Here is a 22,654-nt window from a genome sequence, read left to right as displayed (position 1 = left end):
AAATGGGAGGCCCCTTAATTTGAAATTGTGCCTCCTAGTTCTAGATTCCTCCACAAGGGGAAACATCTTCTGAGCATCCACCTCATCAGAATCTTATATGTTTCAGTAACATCATCTCATTCTTCTAAACTCCAATGAGTATAGGTCCAACCTGCCCAACCTTTCCTCATAAGAAAATCCCTTCATCCTAGGAATCAACCTAGTGAACCTTCTCTAAACTGCCTCCAATGCAAGTATATCCCTCCTTAAATAAGGGGACCAAAACTGTTCATAGTACTCTAGGTGTGGTCTCACCAACACCCTGTACAGCTGTAGCAAGACTTCCCTACTTTTATAATCTATTCCTCCTTGCAATAAAGGCCAACATTCCATTTGCCCTTCGTAATTACTTGCAGCCCGCCCCTACAGGTTAGAGATAGATTTTTTCCATCATTGGCCTGTACTGTAGCAAGAAATAAAATTCATCACTCATAACTTTCAACCAACCATGCAGGCTGAAGCTTTGTCTTGCAAAGCATTTTGTCTTTTGCACTGGCACCATAGTATCTACTCAACAATGGAGACACATTCACAGCACTGGGGGCAAGGCCAAGCGAACCAGTTCAAGGCTAAAAAGGAATTAGTTTTGAATAAAACAGAACTAGTTCAAAGGCCAAAATGGACCAGTTCAAAGCCTATAGGGAATGTTCAAAGCCTATGGGGAACCAGTTCAAAGTTAATAGAGAACCAGTTGAAGGTGTAACATACCCTCCTGGTGCATACTTTCTAAGGATTTAAAAAAAGAAAATAACAGGAACAGTAGGAAATAGAAGGATGGGAGGAGAACATTCAGAAATTGAAAGATGAGATTGTTGACCAACTCGCAGCAGTGGCTTGTTCAGGAACATTTAAAGTTTCTGTAAAAAGGGACCGTCACAAACAAAAGCGGCAAAGCAGGTCGGTAGAAATTCCTTTGCTGGATATACGAAGAGTAAGAACAGATTTAGAAAGAAAAAAAGATGGAAAGTCCACTACAAATATCAGAGATTGAAATTGTGAGAAAACAGAACTGAGGTAACAGACTTTCTTTTGTGTTGCATGTACTTTAAATGCACTCTCTCTTCTAATGTGTTTTCTGTTTTTTTTGTAGTGTTCCACAGAACTAAAAGCAGTTTGATCCTTTGTAGTCCTGTTGTTGCTATTAACAGCAATATAAGGATTTTATTTAGTGTTTTCTCGATGAGCAAATGCTGACTTCCATTTGGTAATTATTTTCTCTCGTCCACGGATACAAATATGTTGTTTTTGCAATATTGAGTACTTCTGGTTTTGGGTTTGAAAACTGAAATGAACAGACTGAGTGTCTGATCAAATTATCAAATCATGAATACTGGTTTTTGTGATGGCCATTATGGACAGCTAGTTAATGAAACTATGCTGATATCCCTTATTCATACGACTTGGGGTTGTTCCAAAAAATTTTGCACTTTGGGGTTAATCAATCCATAACTAGGAATCAATATTTTAAGGCAGATGAGAGGAACTATTGCTTGCATGATTGAGTATGATTCAGGTACTTGGATCATTTTAACTTAAGATTGTGTCCCCAGATAAATGGGAGATTTAAAGGAAGCCTTTCATAAGAAGTGTTTGGTTGTATGCTTTTTGGGTTAAAGACGTGGTATGGATTTATTTAGATTGTAATTTACCATATACCACTGCACAGAGACTTCTTTTTGGAAAAGGTGAAAGCAGCTTTGGAGAATTACAAAGTTACATTTTGAAAATATACAAAGTTTTTTAAATTGACTTATTAGCTTGTCTGAAAATAATATTGTGCTGAATGACTCCTCAACCCCTTACTTCTATTGCCACATTACACTGCTGAATAGAAAGACAGAATGTATTCGTTTTTTACAAACATCAGCTTAAAGTGATACCAGCAATCTTACTGCTGTGAAAGTACTTTGATACAAATTCTTTCAAGATGGGAACAGCATGGTGATTTTTAGTGGTAATAAAGCATGATCTGTGGACTCATTTATGAAGGAAATGAGAACTAAAAACAATCCGAATGGTTAAAACTATGTTGAAGAAAGTAGTCAGTGAGATCTTAAACTACCTTGAATATTGATGGTTATTGGAGGAACTGTGTTTAAAAGAACTAACATCTGAATTTTAATACCATAACAGCTCATAAAAGACTATCTCCAAAACATCTCTATGCTGCCTCAGTGACTGATATGTTAAAACAAATGTCTGCTAATGAACCTTTTCAGGAGCACTGCCTGTTGAAAGGCCTTCCCTGTACAGTCCATAAATTTGGTTGATATCTGATTAAATTATACCTGTATGGAGAATTATTTGAGAGGATGGTGTGAACGTTCCTTGATGTTCTGAGGAAGGAGATACCAGAGTACCTTAATACTTCTGTAATTAATGAAACTAGTTGGTTCAAGATGGGTTGATATTTATCTGGCAGATTGATCCACCCAACACTTTACATTTTTCATACGACAACATCAAGGAGAATAAATTAACATTCATCAATTGTAGTAACAGTTTGAACTGTGGTCTTTGTCCCAAAGATAACAAAAATAAATTGGACCAGGCTCAATCAATGAAATGTCCAAGATAAGAAGGATCAACCACTGGATGGATAGTAATTTGCAATCTGAGAATTTTCTTACTGTTAAATTTTCCTTTTGTGTATCTTTCCCTTCTAACTTATATCATTGTATGTATGTAAAATTTAATCATACTCTGCTAAGAGAAATGTTACACAATTTTACTCAGAGCAATTTGAGAAGAAAATCTGGTGAACTGACATAAAAGAATGTTGACAAATGATAAATCAATGTGCAAATAATTAAAGGGATTGTTTAAAGGAATAGGTAGGCAAGGGATGTTATATCAGAATGACAAAAATCATTAACAACTGATCTCAGAGGCAGATATGTATGGAGGGTTTTTCTACTTACGTTAGATTCAGAAAGGGCTTAAATCATATTATAAACAATTGGATTTCAAGTTTTATATTAGATGAATAAATGAAAATCTGGCAACCAGTTGGGAATATGGATTGCTGTGAGGTGAGAAGATTTGGATTGGTGTGTTATATTAAGAAACCTTACAAGCAAAGTGATGTTACTTTGCAATTGCTCCTATGGTAATGGCAATATATTGAGAGAAGCAGAGAGATACAGAGTGAGATAGAGTGAGAAACAGAGACAGAGAGATAGGGGAGGGACAGAGAGGCAGAAAAATAGAGAGGTGAATATAGTGAGGTGAGGGGGGGGGAGGGTGGGGGGAGGAGCGAGAATGAGACAGAAGGGAGAAGGAACCAGTTCAAGACTCGTAGCAAACTAGTTTAAGGTCAATAATGGAATAATTTTAAGCACAGGCTAAGTGATTGGGGAAGGGTCTAAATAATAGTGACACAGTGACTTACAGTAACTGGGAGTCTCCACACAGCTTGAAATCACCAATTACTACCATGCATTTTTATGACGTGGTCTAATGGCAGTTTTTGCAATTTTCTGATTCTTCTCCTGAGGCCCATTGCAATTTCACAGATGGTGCAGAATCAGCTTATGGAGCAGATAGTTCATTGCTTCAGCTTCATTTTGAAAAGAAGATTGCCCAACGTCTGTTATCTACTATTGAAAATGTAACCGGTATTTGGATATAGATTGGAACTTCCATGTTTGAATAGTGCACTGCTTGCCTGGTCAGGGAGAGACGCAGAGCAAACAGTTAACAGAGCATTTATTGACTCTACATTGCTGTAAGCAGGCACAGTTTCAAATTACTACCTGGAGTGTAGCAACATCATGAGTTAGGGTCGGGGAGCTGTAGAATTCATCCATGTCATCACCTGAGAAACTTTGCGCTGAATATTATGCAGGCAGCAGCAGTCCCAATACCAGGCCAGAAAGGCAAGGAGAACCCCCCTTCAGCTGTTTGAGGAATCCCCAGCTGCATTTTACAGCGCTCAGAAAATTAACTGCCTGGTGGCAAGATTTCCATCCCTTTACAGCTAGGGTCCCACCTCCATGAGCCACTGGCCAATCAGAGGGCCTGCAACTCAGCAGAGCCACAGGGAGTGGAAGCCACTGCTGGTACTGCAGTAGGCCTGGGACCAAGAGCTGCGCTGGAGCCCCCGAGTGCAGGTATGTCGGGTGGGCTCAACTGGGGCCAGTCAGGGAGGGTGTTGGCACAGGGGTAGACTTTGCCGCTGGGGGCCCTTTGTGGGCCACAGATTGCCCAAGCAGGAGGGTCCCCCTCCACCCCCAGTTAAAGGCCTCAATTGGCCTCTGCGCAGGAAGGCCATCCTCGACCTTCCCCACCCCTGACAAAATTCAATGGCATTGGGAAGGCGACAGGCACTCCATCCTCTCCCCACCCCCCACCTTCTCTCACTACTTTATGGATTCCCCTGCCTCCATACCCATCCCGAGAGGGCTGATAAAATTCATTCCTTCATCTCAACATCTTTCCATTAAAAATATTTCAAAGTGATTTGTTACAAAGGGAACAGATTCCAGCACCACTATCTAATCTCTAAGTGGCAGAGAAAAGTCATGACCCGTGTCCTCATTGGTTAGACTGGTATCACACTCACTGGTGAACTTCAAAGCTGACCCTGTCAGAATGTGCAGGACCAGTGGGAGGGCACCTAATTTCCATAGGGGTGGTGCCTTTGCCATTACAGGTCCATCTCCCACCTGCCTATTGCAATCAAGAAAGCCTAGTAAAATTGAAGTCAATGAGAATCAGGAGGAAAACTCTCCGCTGCTTGGAGTGATACCTAGCACAAAGAAAGATGGTTGTGGTTCTCAGTCCCAGGACATAGCTGCAGGAGTTCCTCAGGGTAGTGCCCTAGGCCCAACCATCTTCAGTTGCTTCATCAATGACCTTCCTCCATCCTAAGGTCAGTAGTGGGGATGTTCACTGATATTCGCACAGTGTTCAGTACCATTCATGACTCCTCAGATACTGAAGCAGTCCGTGCCTGTATGCAGAAAGACCTGAACAACATTTAGTGCTTGACAATGACCATTTCCAACAAGAGAGAATCTAACCTTTTCCCCTTGACATTCAATGGCATTACCATCGCTGAATCTTCCACCATCAACCTCCTGAGGGTTACCATTGATCAGAAACTTAACTGGACCAGCCACATAAATAATGTGGCTACAAGATCAGGTCAGAGGCTGGGAAATCTGCGACTCCCCAAAGTCTGTCCACCATCTCCAAGGCACAAGTCAGGAGTGTGATGGAATATTTCCCATTTGCCTGGATAAGTGCAGTTTCAACAACACCCAAAAAGCTTGACATCATCCAGGACAAAGCAGCCCACTTGTTCGGCACCCCATCCACCACCTTCAACATTCACTCCCTCCACCACCGAAGCACAGTGGCAGCAGTGTGTACCATCTACAAGATGCAATGCAGCAACTCACCAAGGCTCCTTAGACAGTACCTTCCAAATACACAATCTCTACCACTTAGAGGAACAAGGGCAGCAGATGCATGGGAACACCACCACCTGCCAGTTCCCCTCCAAGCCACACACCATCCTGACTTGGAACTATATCGCCATTCCTTCACTGTCACTGGGTCAAAATCTTGGAACTCCCTTCCTAACAGCACTGTGGGTGTACCTACACCATATGGACTGCAGCGGTTCAAGAAGGTGACTCACCACCACCTTCCCAAGGGCAATTAGGGATGGACAAATAACGTGGTGTTGCCTGCGATGCTTACATCCCGCGAAAGAATTAAAAAAGGAGTCCATGCTGCTTCCCTCCACTGGGGTTCCCCTGGTTGGGTCCGACTCTGCCCATCTGAATGCTCGCACACCTCATCTCATCAGTGTACTAACTTCTAATCCTCCATCAGATCCTAAATGAGCTGAGGAGATGGGAAATGCCAGTGTAGGGAATTCCCTCCTCCAGTTCTGCCCTGGGGCTGGGGTTGTCAATCCTTCAGGATTGTCCTGGTGCCTTCAGGAATTGAAGTCTAATCTCCAGGAGACTGGTGCGAGTAGCCCAAGAGAAAAATCATGGAGGCTTTAAAACATTGTGCCTTTTAAAAGATTTTCTTTGGACTTTTTTTTACTAGTTTTAAGAAATATTGGATATTGAGAAAAAGGCAGTCATGAATCATCCAATTGCGTTGAGTTTCTAATTGGCCGTCGGAAGGCGGTGCACCGCAAGTATGGCCGTCTTGTCTGTCCAATGGTAGGAGTGTGGGATGGTGTGATTGGTTGCAAATGTCATGTGATAATACCTCCAGGAATATGCCCAACCAGAGTTGTCAACCTTACCCAGGCCACCCCTGATGTCATTAACCTTGCAAGGGGGCAGAGAAGGTTCCTCTCCTTACAAAGCCATTGGAACATTCAGAAAATAGCACAGCTGGCTCCTCTGCTGCTTTCCAGCAGGTTCGGCCACCATTATGATGAGAGTTCTGAACATCTCGGAACATATAATTGATGCAGAAAAATGGCCAAGGTCCATCTCGTTCACTTTCCACCATCTTGGTCAGCGCATGATACAACGGTAATGGAGCTATTGACTAATTATACCAATAAATCTCTATTAATTAGTCTACAACAGACCAAGACATGAGGCAAAGAAAACCCCAGTGACGGAAAGGTTTAGGAACCATAGGCCCAAAGTCACCCTCTTCTTCCCGAGCCTGCTACAATGAAGAATTCCTGAAGAAATTCAGAGTTGACATATTTAAAATAGCTCCATCTGGTGGCTTTCATCAGAAACAAAGAGGGTTCTCAGATTGACAAAACTCCCAAAGAAAGAGTTTTAATAGCTAAAAATGATTTATGCTATTCTCCTTGGATTTTAACAATGCCATGCAAGCACTTGTTTATTCACGAGCGAGGATGAAGGCTCAGGGCCCCTATTGAAGGACATCACCAAGGTTAAAGTGAGTAAGAGCGAAGAAGAGGTAAATCAAAAAGTGGTGGTTAAGTAATTCCGAGGCTGCAAGAGGAAGGGAAAACTGAGAGAGGAAAGGAGTTTAAGGGGCAGCCTTTCCTGTTCTTGTGCCTGGGATTATTAGATTGTCAGAGTGCAGCAAATACAGGAAAAATCGAGCAGGGAGGTGAGCCACCCTAATAGAGCCTGCCCTATTTTCCTTTATGCTCTGTGCCCCAGGAGCAGGAACAGGAAAATCAATCGTGGGAGAGTCTAAATATTACCAAGGAAGAAATAGCCAGGCTACACTACAGTGTAGTGATGAACCTTGGAACATCTATAAATAGATAGGATTGGACTATAGAATACCTATATTTAACAAAACAAAGTGGTCCCGAAAATTCATGAACTTTGACCTCAGTTGTCATGAATGTATTATAATATGCAGAGTACATTAAAACCCAGTAATCATTGGCAACTTACTTTTGATAACCTGGCAGCACTGAAGCATGCAATATGGCGATATGGAGAGATGAGAGGTGTAGGGTGGGTATTCCAGAGCTTAGGATCTAGGCAACTGAAAACACAGCCACCAATGGTGGAGCGATTAAAATCGGAGATGCTCAAGAGGCCAGATTAGAGGAGGGCACATGTCTCGAAGGTTTGTGGGGCTGAGATTACAGAGACAGGGAGGAGTGGGGCCATGGAGGAATTAGAAAACAAGGATGAGAATTTTAAAATCCAAATGTTGCTTATCTGGGAGCCAATGTAGGTCAGCGAGCACAGAGGTAATAGGGGAACAGGACTTGATGCAAGTTAAGATGCATGCAGCAGAGATTTGGATCAGTAAAACGTGGGAGACCAGCCAGGAGTGTGTTGGAATAGTCAAGTCTAGAGGTAACGAAGGCATGAATGAAGGTTTCAGCAGCAGATGAGCTGAAACAGAGGTGAAATTGGACGATGTTACAGAGGTGGAAATAGGTGGTCTTGGTGATGGCACGAATATGTGGTTGGAAGCTTATCTCGAGTCAAATGTGACATTTGAGAACTGACTGGTTTAATCTCAGACTGTTGCCAGGGAAAGGGATGGAATCGCAGGCTAGGGAAAGGAGTTTGGAGAGGGGACTGAAAGCAATGGCTTCAGTCTTCCCAATATTTAATTGGAGGAAATTTATGCTCATGCAATATTGGATGTTGGATAAGCAGTCTGATAATTTAGCTACAGTGGAGGAGTCAAGAGAGGTGGTGATAAGTTAGAGGTGGGTGTTGTCAGTGTAGATGTGAAAACTAACGCTGTGCTTTTGGATGAAGTCACTGAGGGGCAGCATGTAGATAATAGTGAGAGAGCCAAGGACAGATCTTTGAGGGACACCCAGAGGTAATGGTGCAGGAGCAGGAAGAGAAACCATTGCAACTGATTAGATAGATAAGAATGGAACCAGGTGAGAGCAGTCTCACCCGCTGGACAACAGTGGAGAGGCACTAGAGGAGGATAATGTAGTCAACCATGTCAAAGGCTGCAGACAGATTGAGAAGGACGAGGAGGGAAAGTTTATCTTTGCCACAGTCATATAGGATGTCATTTGTGACTTTGATAAGAACTGTTTTGGCACTTTGGCAGGGGCAGAAACCTGATTGGAGGGATTCAAACACAGAGTTCTGGGGAAAATGGGCATGGATTTGGGAGGCAAAAACATGTTCAAGGACTTTAGAGAGGAAAGGAAGGATGGAGATGGGACAATAATTTTCAAGGACGTTGGAGTCAAGGGTTTTTTTTTGGGAAGTGAGGTGGTGATGACAAATTTAAAGGAGAGAGGGACAACACCTGAAGAGAGAGAACCGTTAACTATATCAGCTAACATGGGGACCAGGAGGGGAATTTGGGTAGTCAGTGGGAATAGGATTGAGGAAGGAGGAGGTGGATCTCATGGTCAAGATGAACTCAGAGAGGGCAAGCAATGAGTGAAGATTGTTGGTTTCAAACTGCTTCTGATGGCTCACTAGCTGCATTCACCGATCGCAGTAACTGCAAAGATTCATACAGATCATGGAGATCCTAGATTCCATCCTTACTTCACACCAATAATAATAAAGAAGTGATGGGACACGATAAATGGCCTCAGCGTTCCCAGGGTTTCTTACTGCATTTGTTGAGAGCACGTGTATGAACCTGAGTGCAAACTGGGATCAGGCTGTATTGTGACATTCCCTACAGTCAAATACCTGCTGAAACTCACACTCTATGAAGAATTACAAAAGTACCAGAGGGCTTCTGACACCTGTGGAAGGGAAACACGCACTTTCAAGAGCGGGAGAAAGAAAATTGGACAAATATTTTGGATTGTGCTGAAAATTTGAGACACTAAAGTGTTAGTATATTTAAGTCTTTGTTAATTTTAAAAACTCACAAAAAACTGTAAAACATGAGCTCCCCAAAACCTTCTTTTGCCACATGTTTTAAATATTTTAGATGTTCTGAATGTGTTTTGTTGAGCACTTGGAACTTCAAACATCAAAATCAAAAATGACAGCTACACTTTTTATCTTGTGCTTTTTTTTTTGTTCATTGAAAAAAATGAACTTCCTTCTAGGATGAAGACAAAGCAACAAAAACTCCCTCAGAAAGCTGGACACAAAGACTTGCATTTCTATAGCATCCTGCAAGACCTCAAAATGTCCCACAGTTCTTTATAGCCAATGAAGTAGTTTTGAAGTCATTTTCCCCCAATTAAAATTCAATGGATAAAAAATCATGGGATGTGGCCTATGATATCCCAAGATGCACTGTTGCAGCAGAGGGAACATGGCAGCCAATTTGTGCACAGCAAGCTCCCACAAACAGCAATGTGATAATGACCAGAAAGTCTTTTTTAGTGGTGTTTATTGAGAAATTGATATTGATCAGGACACTGGGGAGAACTCCCCTGCTCTCCTTCAAAATAGTGCCATGGGATCTTTTACATCAAGCAGAGAGAGTGGACAGGGGTCTCGGTTTAATGTCTTATTCAAAAGCCAGCACCTGTCAATGTAGTACTTCCTCAGCACCGCACTGGAGTATCGCCTTAAATATGTGCTCAAGTGCCAGGAGTGGGGCTTGAATCCACAAGAGGTGAGACTGCTATTACTGAGCTGCAGTTGGGACCAGACTGTGAGCCTGCATCGATCACAGTGCCTCTTTATGCTGCAAACTCAGGATCAGTAGAACAGTGTCACATTGCACACTGCCACAAACAATCTCCTTCAAGCTTGTATGTCAAGCAGAATTAGACTTCCTTTTATAAAGAAAATAATGAATTCAATTAATTTTTAATGTCTGTAGCCCTTGAGTGGTTAATTAGCCAATTAAGGGAAATGAGAGACTGATTGGTGAATAATTGTTTAGACTCAAAGGAATTACTGCACTTGTTTGAATGCATAAGTTGCCATTTGTCTTTTATGGAAATATCAAAGAATTATGGTCAAATGCCATTTTTCACCTCATTTTACTTTCATTAATTTCCTCCTCCTGTTGAGTTGTGGGAGGGGAGATTTGTTCCCAGGCTGTGGCACTGCCTCACAATCCCTGTGGGAGAGAGGCCTGGGTTTGACTCTGATTATCCCTCTTTCCACCCCTGTGATCAATGCTTATCCCCTCACACCATTGACATGAATGTTTAAAGGTGGGGACCCACAGCAGTAGATGCATCTGGCCCATATTCTCTGACACTTTATGTATCAATTGAGATGTACAGTAGCACACACAGCAACCTTGAAGTATTTGAAGAAATGTTAGATGGTGGACTGGTAGCTACAGTGGGTTTGGTGCAGCCGATGTGAATCTACGACTTAGTGATTTCTCTCCTAATTAAATTTTAGTCGATAGAAAATCACAGGCTGTGCTATGTGATCTGTTGTGAGCACTGAATTCCGGAATCATCCCAAAGTCCTTTCATTATAAGTTTGATTTCACAGATCAAAAGAAAGTTTCCTTTCTTTCCTGGCTGTTGGGGACTTATGTGAAATGAGTTTGGTGCAGAGTACAGAATCTCTGCACAAAACTATTTGTAGTTCATTATTAATTAGCAATAGATTGATGATCTCACTAGATACCACAGGAATGGTTGGAGTGGGAAATGGAATTAAGGGGGACTGTTCTAAATTTGGGGTTAAATTATATTTGTAGAGACAGAGTAGAGGAAGCTTATTTTAGATTGGCTGGGCCTTTTAAATTGGATTCGAGGAGTTTTGTGTTCACAAGTTTTCCTCCAGCTTCCATAATGTTAAATCTCATTTCCAAAACCAGCATGTAGACCCAGGTAGATGCCAAGCTCCTGCAATCTGACTTAAAACCCCAATATAAAAGGCCTTTAACTGAGCCATAGCCAACTAGGAAGTGTATGTTGCTGATATTCACGCCTGAGATTAGAAAGTTCCAAGTGCTGATGTTCCTTACCTGGTAAAGCAGAAAAATCAAAAAGACACAAATGTTTTTTGAGCTACCACCAGACATCTGAGTACTATAGCGTCCAAATAATAGACAGCTACAACCAAGACCGATGTCTGTTATTTTCTCTCCTGTTTTGCTTCAGAATTAAAATTTTCATCTTTGTATTCAAATTCCTCATGGTCTCAACCCTCCCTATCCCTGTAACCTCCTCCAGGTACTCTGCACTCCCCCAACTCTGGCACCTTGTGCATCCCCAATTTCTTTCACCCATTATTGGAGGCTGTGCCTTCAGCTGGCAAGACCCCAAGATCTGGAATTTCCTCCCTAAATCTCTCCGCCTCTCTACCTCTCTCTCCTCCTTAAAGACGCTTCCTAAAACCTACCTTTGTTCAAGTTTTTGGTGACCTGTCCTAATATCCCCTTATTTTAGATTTAGATTTAGAGATACAGCACTGAAACAGGCCCTTCGGCCCACCGAGTCTGTGCCGACCATTAACCACCCATTTATACTAATCCTGCACTAATCCCATATTCCTACTACATCCTCACCTGTCCCTATACTCCCCTACCACCTACCTACACTAGTGGCAATTTATAATGGCCAATTCACCTATCAACCTGCAAGTCTTTTGGCTGTGGGAGGAAACCGGAGCACCCGGAGGAAACCCACGCAGACACAGGGAGAACTTGCAAACTCCACACAGGCAGTACCCAGATTTGAACCCGGGTCGCTGGAGCTGTGAGGCTGTGGTGCTAACCACTGCGCCACTGTGCCGTCTGTGGCTCTTCCTTCCCACTCTTTTTTTTTCTGCTCCTGCTACTCGATGGTCACTCATTGTCCATTCTTAAATGTCTCCCTGCACATGAAGTGCATTACAGAAATACATGTAGCTGCATATTGTAAAAATTAAAAATTGGTAGTGAAACAGGGGCCAGTGCCAACAGAAATCTCCTATCATTCCAAGTGCACATCAGTTTTGATAAACATCTGCAATCCCAAAACTTCTGTTTCCTAATCCTGTGTTTGTATTTCTCATTGTAGTGTTCCCCAACATCACAATTTTAATAAATGGTCAAGCTTATAAAATAGACTACTCCTGAGAATTCAAAATCATTTTATGCATGAAAAAAATTCTGAATTATGCAACAGTTTGAATCAAGCAGCTTTGAAATAGGAGGCGTATAGACTACACAATTATAGGGACAGATTTATCTTTGCACATGAAACTGAGTGGATTGATTCATGAATTGCAGCATCTATTATTTTTCTCAGTAGTCAATCATACAGTAATAAGCCTAAGATGCATCACAAAAGAATTGAAATCCCCCAAATCCAGCAATAAAGTATTGAGCCTTTCACTGAGACAATGCTATAAAAGAGTCACACAAAATTAATTGCAGTCAACATAAATTCACTTGCTTTTAGCTCTCCCAACATGTAGCTTTCTTTTCCTCTGGTAGCAGACTGGTGATTCCTTTATCCGCTATTTTAATGCAATTGTTAACCTTGTTTATTAATAGATTGACAATTGCGTTAAAATATAACAGAAATGGAGGAGGATGCATTAACCAGTGAACTAGCAGAGGAATTATTTAAAAATACATTCTCAGGATGTGCGCGTTGCAGGCAAGGCTGGCATTTATTTCCCATCCCTAGTTGCCCCATTTCATACAACTGAGTTGCTTACTAGACAACTCGAGATGGCAATTAAGAGTCAACCATGCTAGTGTGGGACTAGAGTCACACACTGGCCAGACCGTCTAAGGATGGCAGGTTTCCGTCCCTAAATGACATCAATTAAAACCCTGGATTGTTAGTCTGAGGAACAATGGGATCCAGCACAAGTTTTACTTGGAACAAGCGAAATTTGATGGTGATTTAACGCAAAACAAATCCAATGGAAGTTTGACATGAAACAAGTGTATTCCACTGGGAATACCCATGAAATGAACGGGACCCAATGGGAATTTAATACAATCAAACACAATCCAATAGAATTCACATGAACCAAGCATTGCTCAATGATAAAAACGATTTCAGTAATTAACAGACAAAATTAACACTGAAAGACAATTTCAAATCCAGCTGAGGCAGACTCTTGACACAGATAGTGAATTGACCTTAGGGATGGCTCATTCCGTTCATTAACTCAGAGAATTTGGATCTTTGTTAGCTTATGGTCATGACATTTCCCTGCTGGGGTAGTTATACTGCTTAGTGTTTTATTTCTAGCAAATAAACTTTCAGCTACAACTGCCTGGAAAACCAACTGAAGAAAAATTAGGTCAACTTGTTAAGATTTTCCTGGAATTCCCTGCTGAAATGCAATTGGTAAATGAAAGAATATAAAATAGTAAAAGATGATAGGAGACCGTTTCTGGAAGAAAGCTTCCTGATGATGGGTCATTGTTACTTTTTTGTAGTTATTTGTAGGGCTGAGCTGAGCTTATTTTCAAAGCTTGAGTAGCTGGTTTGATGGTGGGATCATGTATCACTGTGCTTGTCTGTAGGAAGTAATCATTTCATAGATTGATAATTTGTCTTGTTTGTGGAAATATCATCCAAATTTAGATTTCCAGTCTTAATGCTTTACATAAGAAATCCAGAGTCTGATCTGGGCCATTGTCCTTTCAACTTTTCCTGCTTCCTTCAATTCTTTGCAAATACTTTTTTAGAGAGGATATTAAGTACATACCCATTCATACAAGCATAGACACATATGGATACTTACAGCTTTACATGTACACACATTCTCATTTAATATAAACACAGACACATATGTACAAACAGAATCATACACAGCTTACTATATATATTTCTTAAACTTTGCTATGTGCTTTGTGTACACCTTATCCTGTCTGTACTTGCTAAAAATATAAATTATAACTAACTAAATATAGAATATAAATGAAAGAACAGGTATGATCGTATCCCCTGGGATCTATAAACAGGACATCTAGGAAGTTGAAAAAGAGCGACATAAACTTTCCGCGGGCAGAAACTTTTTATTTCTGGTCAGTGCAGCTTATGTTAACATTTATTTTTTTTAAAGGAACACTTATTTGAACTTGTTCCAAGATCTTACTAAAGCTGATTTCACCCCCTTTCCCGGGTTATGCCGAATTAATCAATCCGGCGCCTGGTTGTTAAAGAAAACAATTATTACTTTGCTTAAAAAAAACTTTCGGGAAGTCACTTTGGTTTCATTTATGCAGCGTGATAGAAATTTGCAGTATTATTGAAACGAAAGACATCATATTCTGTGGAAATCTAGGTTACGTTTAAACTTGTTTAAGTTTCTGTAAATGAGATGGTTAAAATACGTTCCTGAAAAATAATTTCATTATGTCCCTTACATTTACTATTTACGAACAACTTGAAAATAGAAACTATTTTAGTGGGGGGTGGGAGGAATCTCTTGTTTTAAATAGCAGGATGTTTTGACACCTATAACTATTGTTTGCTGATCGAAGGCATATGTTAACTTTAAGTTGAGGACGATCGATGAACAAGACGTGTATATTTAAAAGAAAATAGCATTCATTTTTTCACTCCCTTTTTAGTTTCAAAAAATTAGATTCACTCGTAATAATTTCCGACTTATAAAGACTAATTGAGTTTAAATAAAAAATTGGAATTCTATTTGTTTTTCATTCTGAGAGACTGGAGTCTGGGATTTGACCCATGCCTGAAAAGGAATTGCCCAAGGGCTATCTCTATACAGGATGCTCCAATGATTCGACAAAGAGACACTTAACTAGTTTTACATATTTCTTTTAACGGGGAAAGAAGACAGGCGCAGTTAACTCAAGTCAAGAGAGAAAAGGCGGAATTGCATATCAAAAAGGTCATTAAAATTTGTAATCAGCCCTATTGTATCGAAGTTAAAAGTGTTTATTTGAGAACAGAAAGCCAGAGGGATGCTTGGAGTTTGCCTCTTGTTATCCCAATCTTGATTGTTGCAGATAAGCAATAAAAAAAGGGATGCTTGAAGAAGATTTGGTACTTACTTCGAGATCTGTAGCTGGGCTTGAAGGAGTGCAGATGTCTTGACCCTCTCATAGGCCTGTCTAGTGGACAGGTACATTGACACTGGCAGACTTTAGAACTCTCAGCCCCGGCAAAAAGGGAAAGGTAAAGTAAAAGTGAAGCAAGGGAAGGCATCATACAGGGAATGAGCTTGGGAGAAAAGCTACTCCCGTGGCTAGTAACAACACCAACATCAGCAGCAAGCGACTTAGTCTGTGTGGCTGCCTGGTGCCTGCCTGATTCAAGCCCCTTAGTAAATTATTGGAATTTGTTATCATGCATGTTTGCAACTGCTTTTGTGCTTTTCCTCTTCTTTTTCTAAGTTGTTGAACAATGGCGGAGAAAAGCTTGATGGCACCATGCTGAGACAAGGGCTGAGCAGGGGACCAGAGCTGACTGCAACATCTGTGACATCCAGAGAGGGGGAAAAGAGGGGGGAAAAGGCGGATTTTCTAACGTAATTTAAAACAACAGTCAGAAAAGAAACATTCCTAACACAGGAACATCCTCTGCACTTTTTTAACCTGTGGAATTTCCTAGGAGAAAATACCTTTTATGCCCAGATTCATTTTTTTCTTTCTCTCTCCAGGATCAGGGAGGTATAAGTTTGCCATCCTTGAAAGATTGTCACATAAAGGATGTCAGCCCTTTAGAAATTCTGTTTTCAAACAGTATTGACTATCCTGTGATAGATTTTACCGCCTGTCTGCGCTGCCTTTGTGAGGCTTCTGTTGAGTTTGGGAAGCTGGAAAGCAAGTGAAACATTTTCTGTTTGTTGAGAATGACAAAAAAAAATCTAAAACAGTAACAATTATTACAACGACTCCCAGCTATCCGAACGAGTTGGAATTTCCAATAAAGTCTTTTTAAAAATTGAGTTATATTTTATTTCCAGGAGTTTCACCATCCTACCCTAAGAATCACTTTGAGCTCAGAAACAATTTGAATCAACTATGTAGGTTTCAGTTCAGTTGAGTACTGCTAAACAGTTCCAACAAGCATTGCGTTTTCAAAATGTGTTCCGTATTTTTCAGTTTTAATTTCGAGAGGAACCCAGTTTTAATTGGTATTTGACTGGAGAAATGAGTTTTGGCCGATAGTATTAAACAGACTTGACATTCAAGTTCTAATGAAGTCAACAGTGCAGACTGGGCTGAATATCAGGTGGGGGATTTAACAGACAGTCCATTCGATACCGCCCAGGATAGAACTCTACCCAATATTTTAAGCCCCTCTCTGAAACGCACGCTTAACACTGGCATTCTGAAGTTGGGCAAGACCCAAAAAATGTCAAGAATCCAATCTCCAAGTTCAAACCCTGTGTTTTCAATGCAGCTCATCACTTGTGCTGCTAGGGTCATTTCAGGGTTGGCACTGTTTATCAGGTTCCCTTGCTCCTGATTACTACCCAGTGACCCCTATTGGAATGTGTGTGTGCGACACAAAGAGAGAGAGATCGATTGCTGGCTCCAATCTGAACCCACTTCGGTGTCTGTCACAACACTTCTCTGGAATTTAAGGTCAAACTCAGTAAGCCTGTGCTCCCAGAGCAGATCCTCATTAGACAAGAGTGTATTCTTGGTGGACCAAAAACAAGAAATGCTGGATTCACTCAGCAGGTCTGGCAGCATCTGTGGAAAGAGAAGCAGAGTTAACGTTTCGGGTCAGTGACCCTTCTTCGGAACGTTCCGAAGAAGGGTCACTGACCCGAAACGTTAACTCTGCTTCTCTTTCCACAGATGCTGCCAGACCTGCTGAGTGAATCCAGCATTTCTTGTTTTTGTTTCAGATTTCCAGCATCCGCAGTATTTTGCTTTTATTTTAGTGTATTCTTGGTGGGGTGGCTGGTGTGTGCAGTATCAGGTATACTGTTTTGCACTATCCTTGAGCTCACACCTATAATGAGGGATCACTTGGGAGAGCAGGCTGAATGAATTTGCCATTTAATATGAAATGCTATCAAGAATTTTCTGTTGAACTATTATTCCAATTGTCATGTATAAAATGGCCTATTTTCTTTCAACCATTCAAGTTTTTTTACTCGTGGCCATTTTTGTACAAAGATGATGATCAGGAAAAGACCAGCTGGTTCATCAAGCCTGCCCCTCCCTCATGGTGGCTGTAGCAATATAATTGGACACTCCTACCCCCACCCAACTCCTGCAGCCACATTATCTCCTGACACAAGCAAAAAAAAAATTCCCAGTCAATAAGGGGGAAAAAAACTCTGGAAAATTTCTCACCAACCTCAAGTGATTGCAACCAGTTCAAGAGAGCACATAATTATTGTATGAGTCCAGATAGCAAGTTACACTCTACCATAAAGGGCTTCACAGCTGAGTCTGATCCTGTCCTCACAGATGCACTTTCTTTTTCAATAAGAATCCCTGGATAGTGATTAGGAGCTAGAATCCAGGTTGGTGTTTCCCCACTTCTATTTGAGTTCACTAGCACAGCCTCAACACCACAACAGCTAAGATTAGCTAGCTAAGCCCCTCCAAAATTTGAACTTGAGGCCTTGCTGGTTGCTATGCTTTAATTCTGCTTTGCTGGAGTCCAGCAGGCACAGCAGTGTGGAAATGGGCTGTGGATCTGGTTAAACAGTCGATTGAACATGTATGTATCTCCCATTCCATCATTGTCACTAGTTCAAAATCCTGGAACGCTACCTAACAGTACTGTGGGAGTACCTTTACAACACAGACTGTAGCAGTTCAAGAAGGTGGGTCATCACCATCAACAAGGGCAACTAGGAATGAGCAATAAATTCCAGCCTTGTCAGTGATGCCCATATCCCAAGAATGAATTAAGACAAGGCATCAAGATCTCAATTGGTAATTAACTGAATAGAAATAGTCATTAATCAGGGAATCATTTTGTGTACTGATGATATGGGGCTGTATAAACCCCTGGTGTCAATTGTTTGCAGAGAACTAATAGTGGTGGTTAGGCCGTTATCTAATATCCTGGTTGTGTTGGCTGCAGCTGCCTGGGATTTCACCGATTTCAGTTTTCTCTGTGCTGGTATCGGATAGGGAAGATTTTGTACTTCATGGTATCTACACCAAATGCATTTAATTCATATTTCAGGGCCTATTCTGTGAAAAAGAAAATGTGCATGACTACGGGAAATTATCAGGAGAGTGGAACGAATTGGATAGCTGTTTCAGAGAGCTAGCACAATCAGGATGGGCCAAGTAGTCTCCTTCAGTGCTGCATGATTCTTTGATTCTATGTGCTGATTGGCAAACTTCACAACATACAACACTGCAGGGGCATCATACTCATCCGATGCATTCTTAGACGTTCAGTTAGATTCCTCGTAATTTGTGTCACAGTTATATAAGAGCAGGACTAGACTGGATTTTAGAAGATGGTTCTTTTCTCAGAGAATAGTGTTCCTGTGGAACAAGCTGCCAGCTCGTGTGATGAGTGCCAATTCGTTAAATTCCTTTAATCGAGAGCTGGACCTGTTTCTGGTTGGGGCAGAGATCATCTTGTACAAAAGGTAGGTATCTTGTGATGTAAATCAGAGCCAATGTGATCTCCTTGACTAGTTTCAATCACATAATGGTTGGAGAGGAATTTTCCAGTTTTCTTACCCCATAACTGGAGTGGGTTTTTATCTGTTTTTTTTTACCTCTCCCAGCAGATTACATGGCTCCAAGTGGATGGGGACTGTACATATTTTGATGCACAAGACACCGCAGCTGTGTGGGACAGGTTGGATGGAAAAGCAGGTCTTTTCCTGTCTAGCATTTTTGTGTGTTCCTGCCTAGCATCCAAAGCCAAGTCAAACAAGCTCATGATGCTGATTTCTGTTTGTCTTTGCCATATTTGGAACGGTTATAATACATATCAGGGACTATATTCCAGCTATTTCTATTCTTTCCATACCATATAACTAGGGAGTTCACCAACACTAAATAGAAACCAAATTTGTGCTCCAAGGTTTCATTCCAGGATGAACCAAGGACACATTCTTCTCTGCACAAGAAGTTCCTGGATTGTATCCAATTCAGTCCAGGATGATTCTGGTTCTTCATGCCAGAGTGAACCTGCTCATGTTTCCTGTACCGAATCTGGAAGGAAGTGCAGTAACTCTACCGTCAGTCAGTGACTCATTCTGGAGCAAGTCTGGTACAGTTTATATGCACTGAAGCAGGCATGTAGCCCAGTAAATCTGCAGTCTAGAATGCCATCAATCACAAGGGTTTCAGTGAAGTGTACAGTGCTTGTTTGAAATTTCCATACTAGGTCCACTCGAACTGTGTGCAAAGCACCCCACTGTATAATGGTGCATTTTGGGCTCCCAGACTTTGGTTGTGCTTGGAGAAAGTGGGTATTATTGGGGACAAGACTGAGGCTATACAATTAAGTACAGATTGAATACAGTATGAAATACAAACAAAGTCTGAGCTACTTGGACCATGGAAATATCTTGGTAAAGAAGATCTATGGTGTGTGATGTGACAAACCTACCAGTATGCTCTCATTCCAAGGATAACATCCACATTTCTGAATAACCACACACATTATTTAATATACAAACACTGATTTTAGTATACTGGCATTTTATGCATTAATCAGGATAAATTAAGCATTTGTGACAGCCCAAAGCTTTCTAAGCGTCTAACACAGCCCCTGAAACCTCACTAAATTTAGCTACTTCCCCTGCCTATCACATTTGGCTGAGCCTTCATGTTCCTCAGATCAGGAGGTTGGAGGCAGGATTTAAGGTTAGAAAGATATTCTGGAGTTCTGCTTAATTTATCTTTGGGAACAAGAAACAGCTTTGCAGAAACTTTCTCAAATTAAGTTAATTGACTCATTAATAGCGCAGTTCAGAACAGATTGCTGAAAAGCAATGGCCTGATGCGCCTTTGGTGGTTTCTTATGGTGTCTATTATTTTTCCTCCTCCCTTCCTCTCTTGTGTGTTGATGTAAAAACTCTACTCTGTGGCCATTCCTCTCTTATCTCCTTTGTATGAACGTTCGAAAAAGGGACAAAGAAGGGCCATTTGCACCAACAGACCCATCCCATATTGAGGAAGAATTGTCACAGGCGGGCTGGTTACAATGGGAAAATCACTGAATAGTGTATATGTGTAGGAGATGGAAAAGACAGTACATTTTGTTTATTAGTGCAGGCTTTCAATTCTGCATGGGAGGAGAGGTATTTATTACATCCATATACCTTGGCACGCAGCACCCTGTAGTGTGTTGCAATTGGTGATTTCTTTTGCCAACACCCCTGTGACATGTGACATTAGGGTTTTTGTGATGTTACTTTGGTTATGTAAAGTAGTTCATGTTGGTGATTCAAACCATGAATGTCTTTTGAACCATAAGACTGATCCCTTGCAATCGAAGACTGAACAGTGATGGAAGGGTTCAGTGATGGAAGGGCAACTTCAGCTGTGCAGCTGAGAAAGAGGCAAGTTCAAACTTACCTTGTGGAGATATAAAAATAATAAATGTTATTGAAAAAGTAAATAGCTTCAGACTAAACCATGACAAGCAGTCATAGGTACAAACTGACTAAAGGCAAATTATGAATACTTTTAATATAGACTAACCTCCCAAAGCATGTCACAGAGGCAAAATCAATGAAAAAAACACTGAGACAAGGAAGGAGATATGATGGATGAACAAATGCTCGGTTATAGAGGTGAGTTTTAAGGAAGGTGTTAAAGGAAGAGAGGGAGGTTCAGAGCTGGATGGCTTTAGGAAAGGAATTCTAGAGCATTGAACCTAGGCAGCTGGAAGTATTGCTGCCAATACTGGGGTGAAAGGCAGTTAGATGTAGATATGTGTGTTGCTCCCCATATCCTTTGCCAATTCCGATGTGTGTCTATGTGTCTTAGTCTTGTATATATGTATCATTCAGTGTTTTATCTCCCTCTCTCTGTCATACACATATGGCAACTCTTCACTCTCTCACATCTTCTCTCTTCCATTAGAAATTGTGAACAAAGGGATCCTTACTTGCCCTCTCTATCTCTCTCTCCCCACTTCACTATATATCCTTATTTGTCTTTCTATCTTTGTCTCTCTCTCTCTCTCTCCATCTCTTTCTCTCTGTCTTCCTCTCCCCCTCTTCTCTTTCCCTCTATCTCTAGATCGATGTCTCTCCCTTCCCACATTCTCTCTGCACACACTCTCTCTCTCTTTTTCTTTCCCTAACTATATCTCTGCTGATCTCTGTCTCTCCTCTCTATATCTATCTTTCTCCCGTATCTCTCTCATCCTCTCTCCCTGTGTCTTTCTCTATGCCTCCCACATAGTCACCAGTCTCTAGCACTCTCCCTTGATGTCCCATACTCACACCAGCCCTCTCCTCCTTGCTTTCTCTCTTTCATTCCCATGCGCTCACATAACTTGCCAATTTCTCTCTCACACATGTATAACTCCTCTTTCTTGATCCATGTAGAATAAATTCACAATTATTAATGATTGTTATGCTCAGCACATGAAATATTGTTAATTCAGCACCTGTCAGTCGTCTTCCACATATCAGCAGAGTATAATTTTGATTCGGCTGCAGTCAACATTTAAAAGAGCTGAGTTACAAATATTTCAAATTCTTCATTTATGTCTTATTTATAAGCAGTGACTTAAAACCATGATTCAAGCATAAATGCTTGAGTAGATTATTAAAATTCAGCTACACTGCAAGTATTCTAATAACCACAGTGAGCTGATTTTTCTAATTGTTTATGATTCGGGAGGCAACATCAGGAATGTATTACCAATTTTCTTCCTCTGCACTCGCCTCTGTGCAGTCACTGGAGAAAGAAAGGACCTGCATTTATATAGTGCCTTTCGCAACTTCAGGACATCCTAAAGTGCTTTACACCCAATAAAGTAATTATTAAAATGCAGTCACTGTTGTAATGTAAAAAACATGGCAGCCAATTTATATGCAGAAATGTAACACAAACAGTATTCAGATAACAACCAGATTATCTGTTATAGTGATGTTGCTTTAGGGATAAATATTGGCCAGATTAACATAGGATTCCTGAAGTTGCAGTCTGTTGCACAGTGCTGCACCACAGACTGTAGTATAGACTCCTCTCCCACTCCCCACCCCGAGCTGGCTATCAGTGAAATCAATTGATCTGGTGAGGACTTCCCCTTTTCTGCTTCCACATCGCTTTAGAAAACCCCATAAAAAGTTACACCTTGTTCAATCAGGTGTAACTGGGTTTTTAACAGCGATCTTAAGTAATAACTATTGGCCCTGAAAAAATAATTTTATATTTGTGGAATGTT

General features: G+C 41.1%; 1 protein-coding gene across 1 annotated transcript in view; it reads right to left on the bottom strand.

The window, feature by feature from the left end:
* robo4 (roundabout, axon guidance receptor, homolog 4 (Drosophila)) overlaps positions 1 to 15,423 on the bottom strand; it is a 160,462-nt gene extending 145,039 nt beyond the window's left edge. Inside the window, exon 1 of the mRNA XM_068053837.1 lies at positions 15,358 to 15,423. Within this exon, the coding sequence (XP_067909938.1) occupies positions 15,358 to 15,409 (52 nt within the window). The 5' untranslated portion in view covers positions 15,410 to 15,423. The remainder of the gene's footprint in view (positions 1 to 15,357) is intronic.
* Between the last annotated feature and the right edge of the window lie 7,231 nt (positions 15,424 to 22,654).

Source organism: Heterodontus francisci, chromosome 22 (genome assembly GCF_036365525.1).
Source record: "Heterodontus francisci isolate sHetFra1 chromosome 22, sHetFra1.hap1, whole genome shotgun sequence".
Classification (NCBI taxonomy): Eukaryota; Metazoa; Chordata; class Chondrichthyes; order Heterodontiformes; family Heterodontidae; genus Heterodontus; species Heterodontus francisci.
The sequence above is the reverse complement of the archived record's forward strand: the minus strand, read 5'-3'. Positions and strand labels throughout refer to the sequence as shown.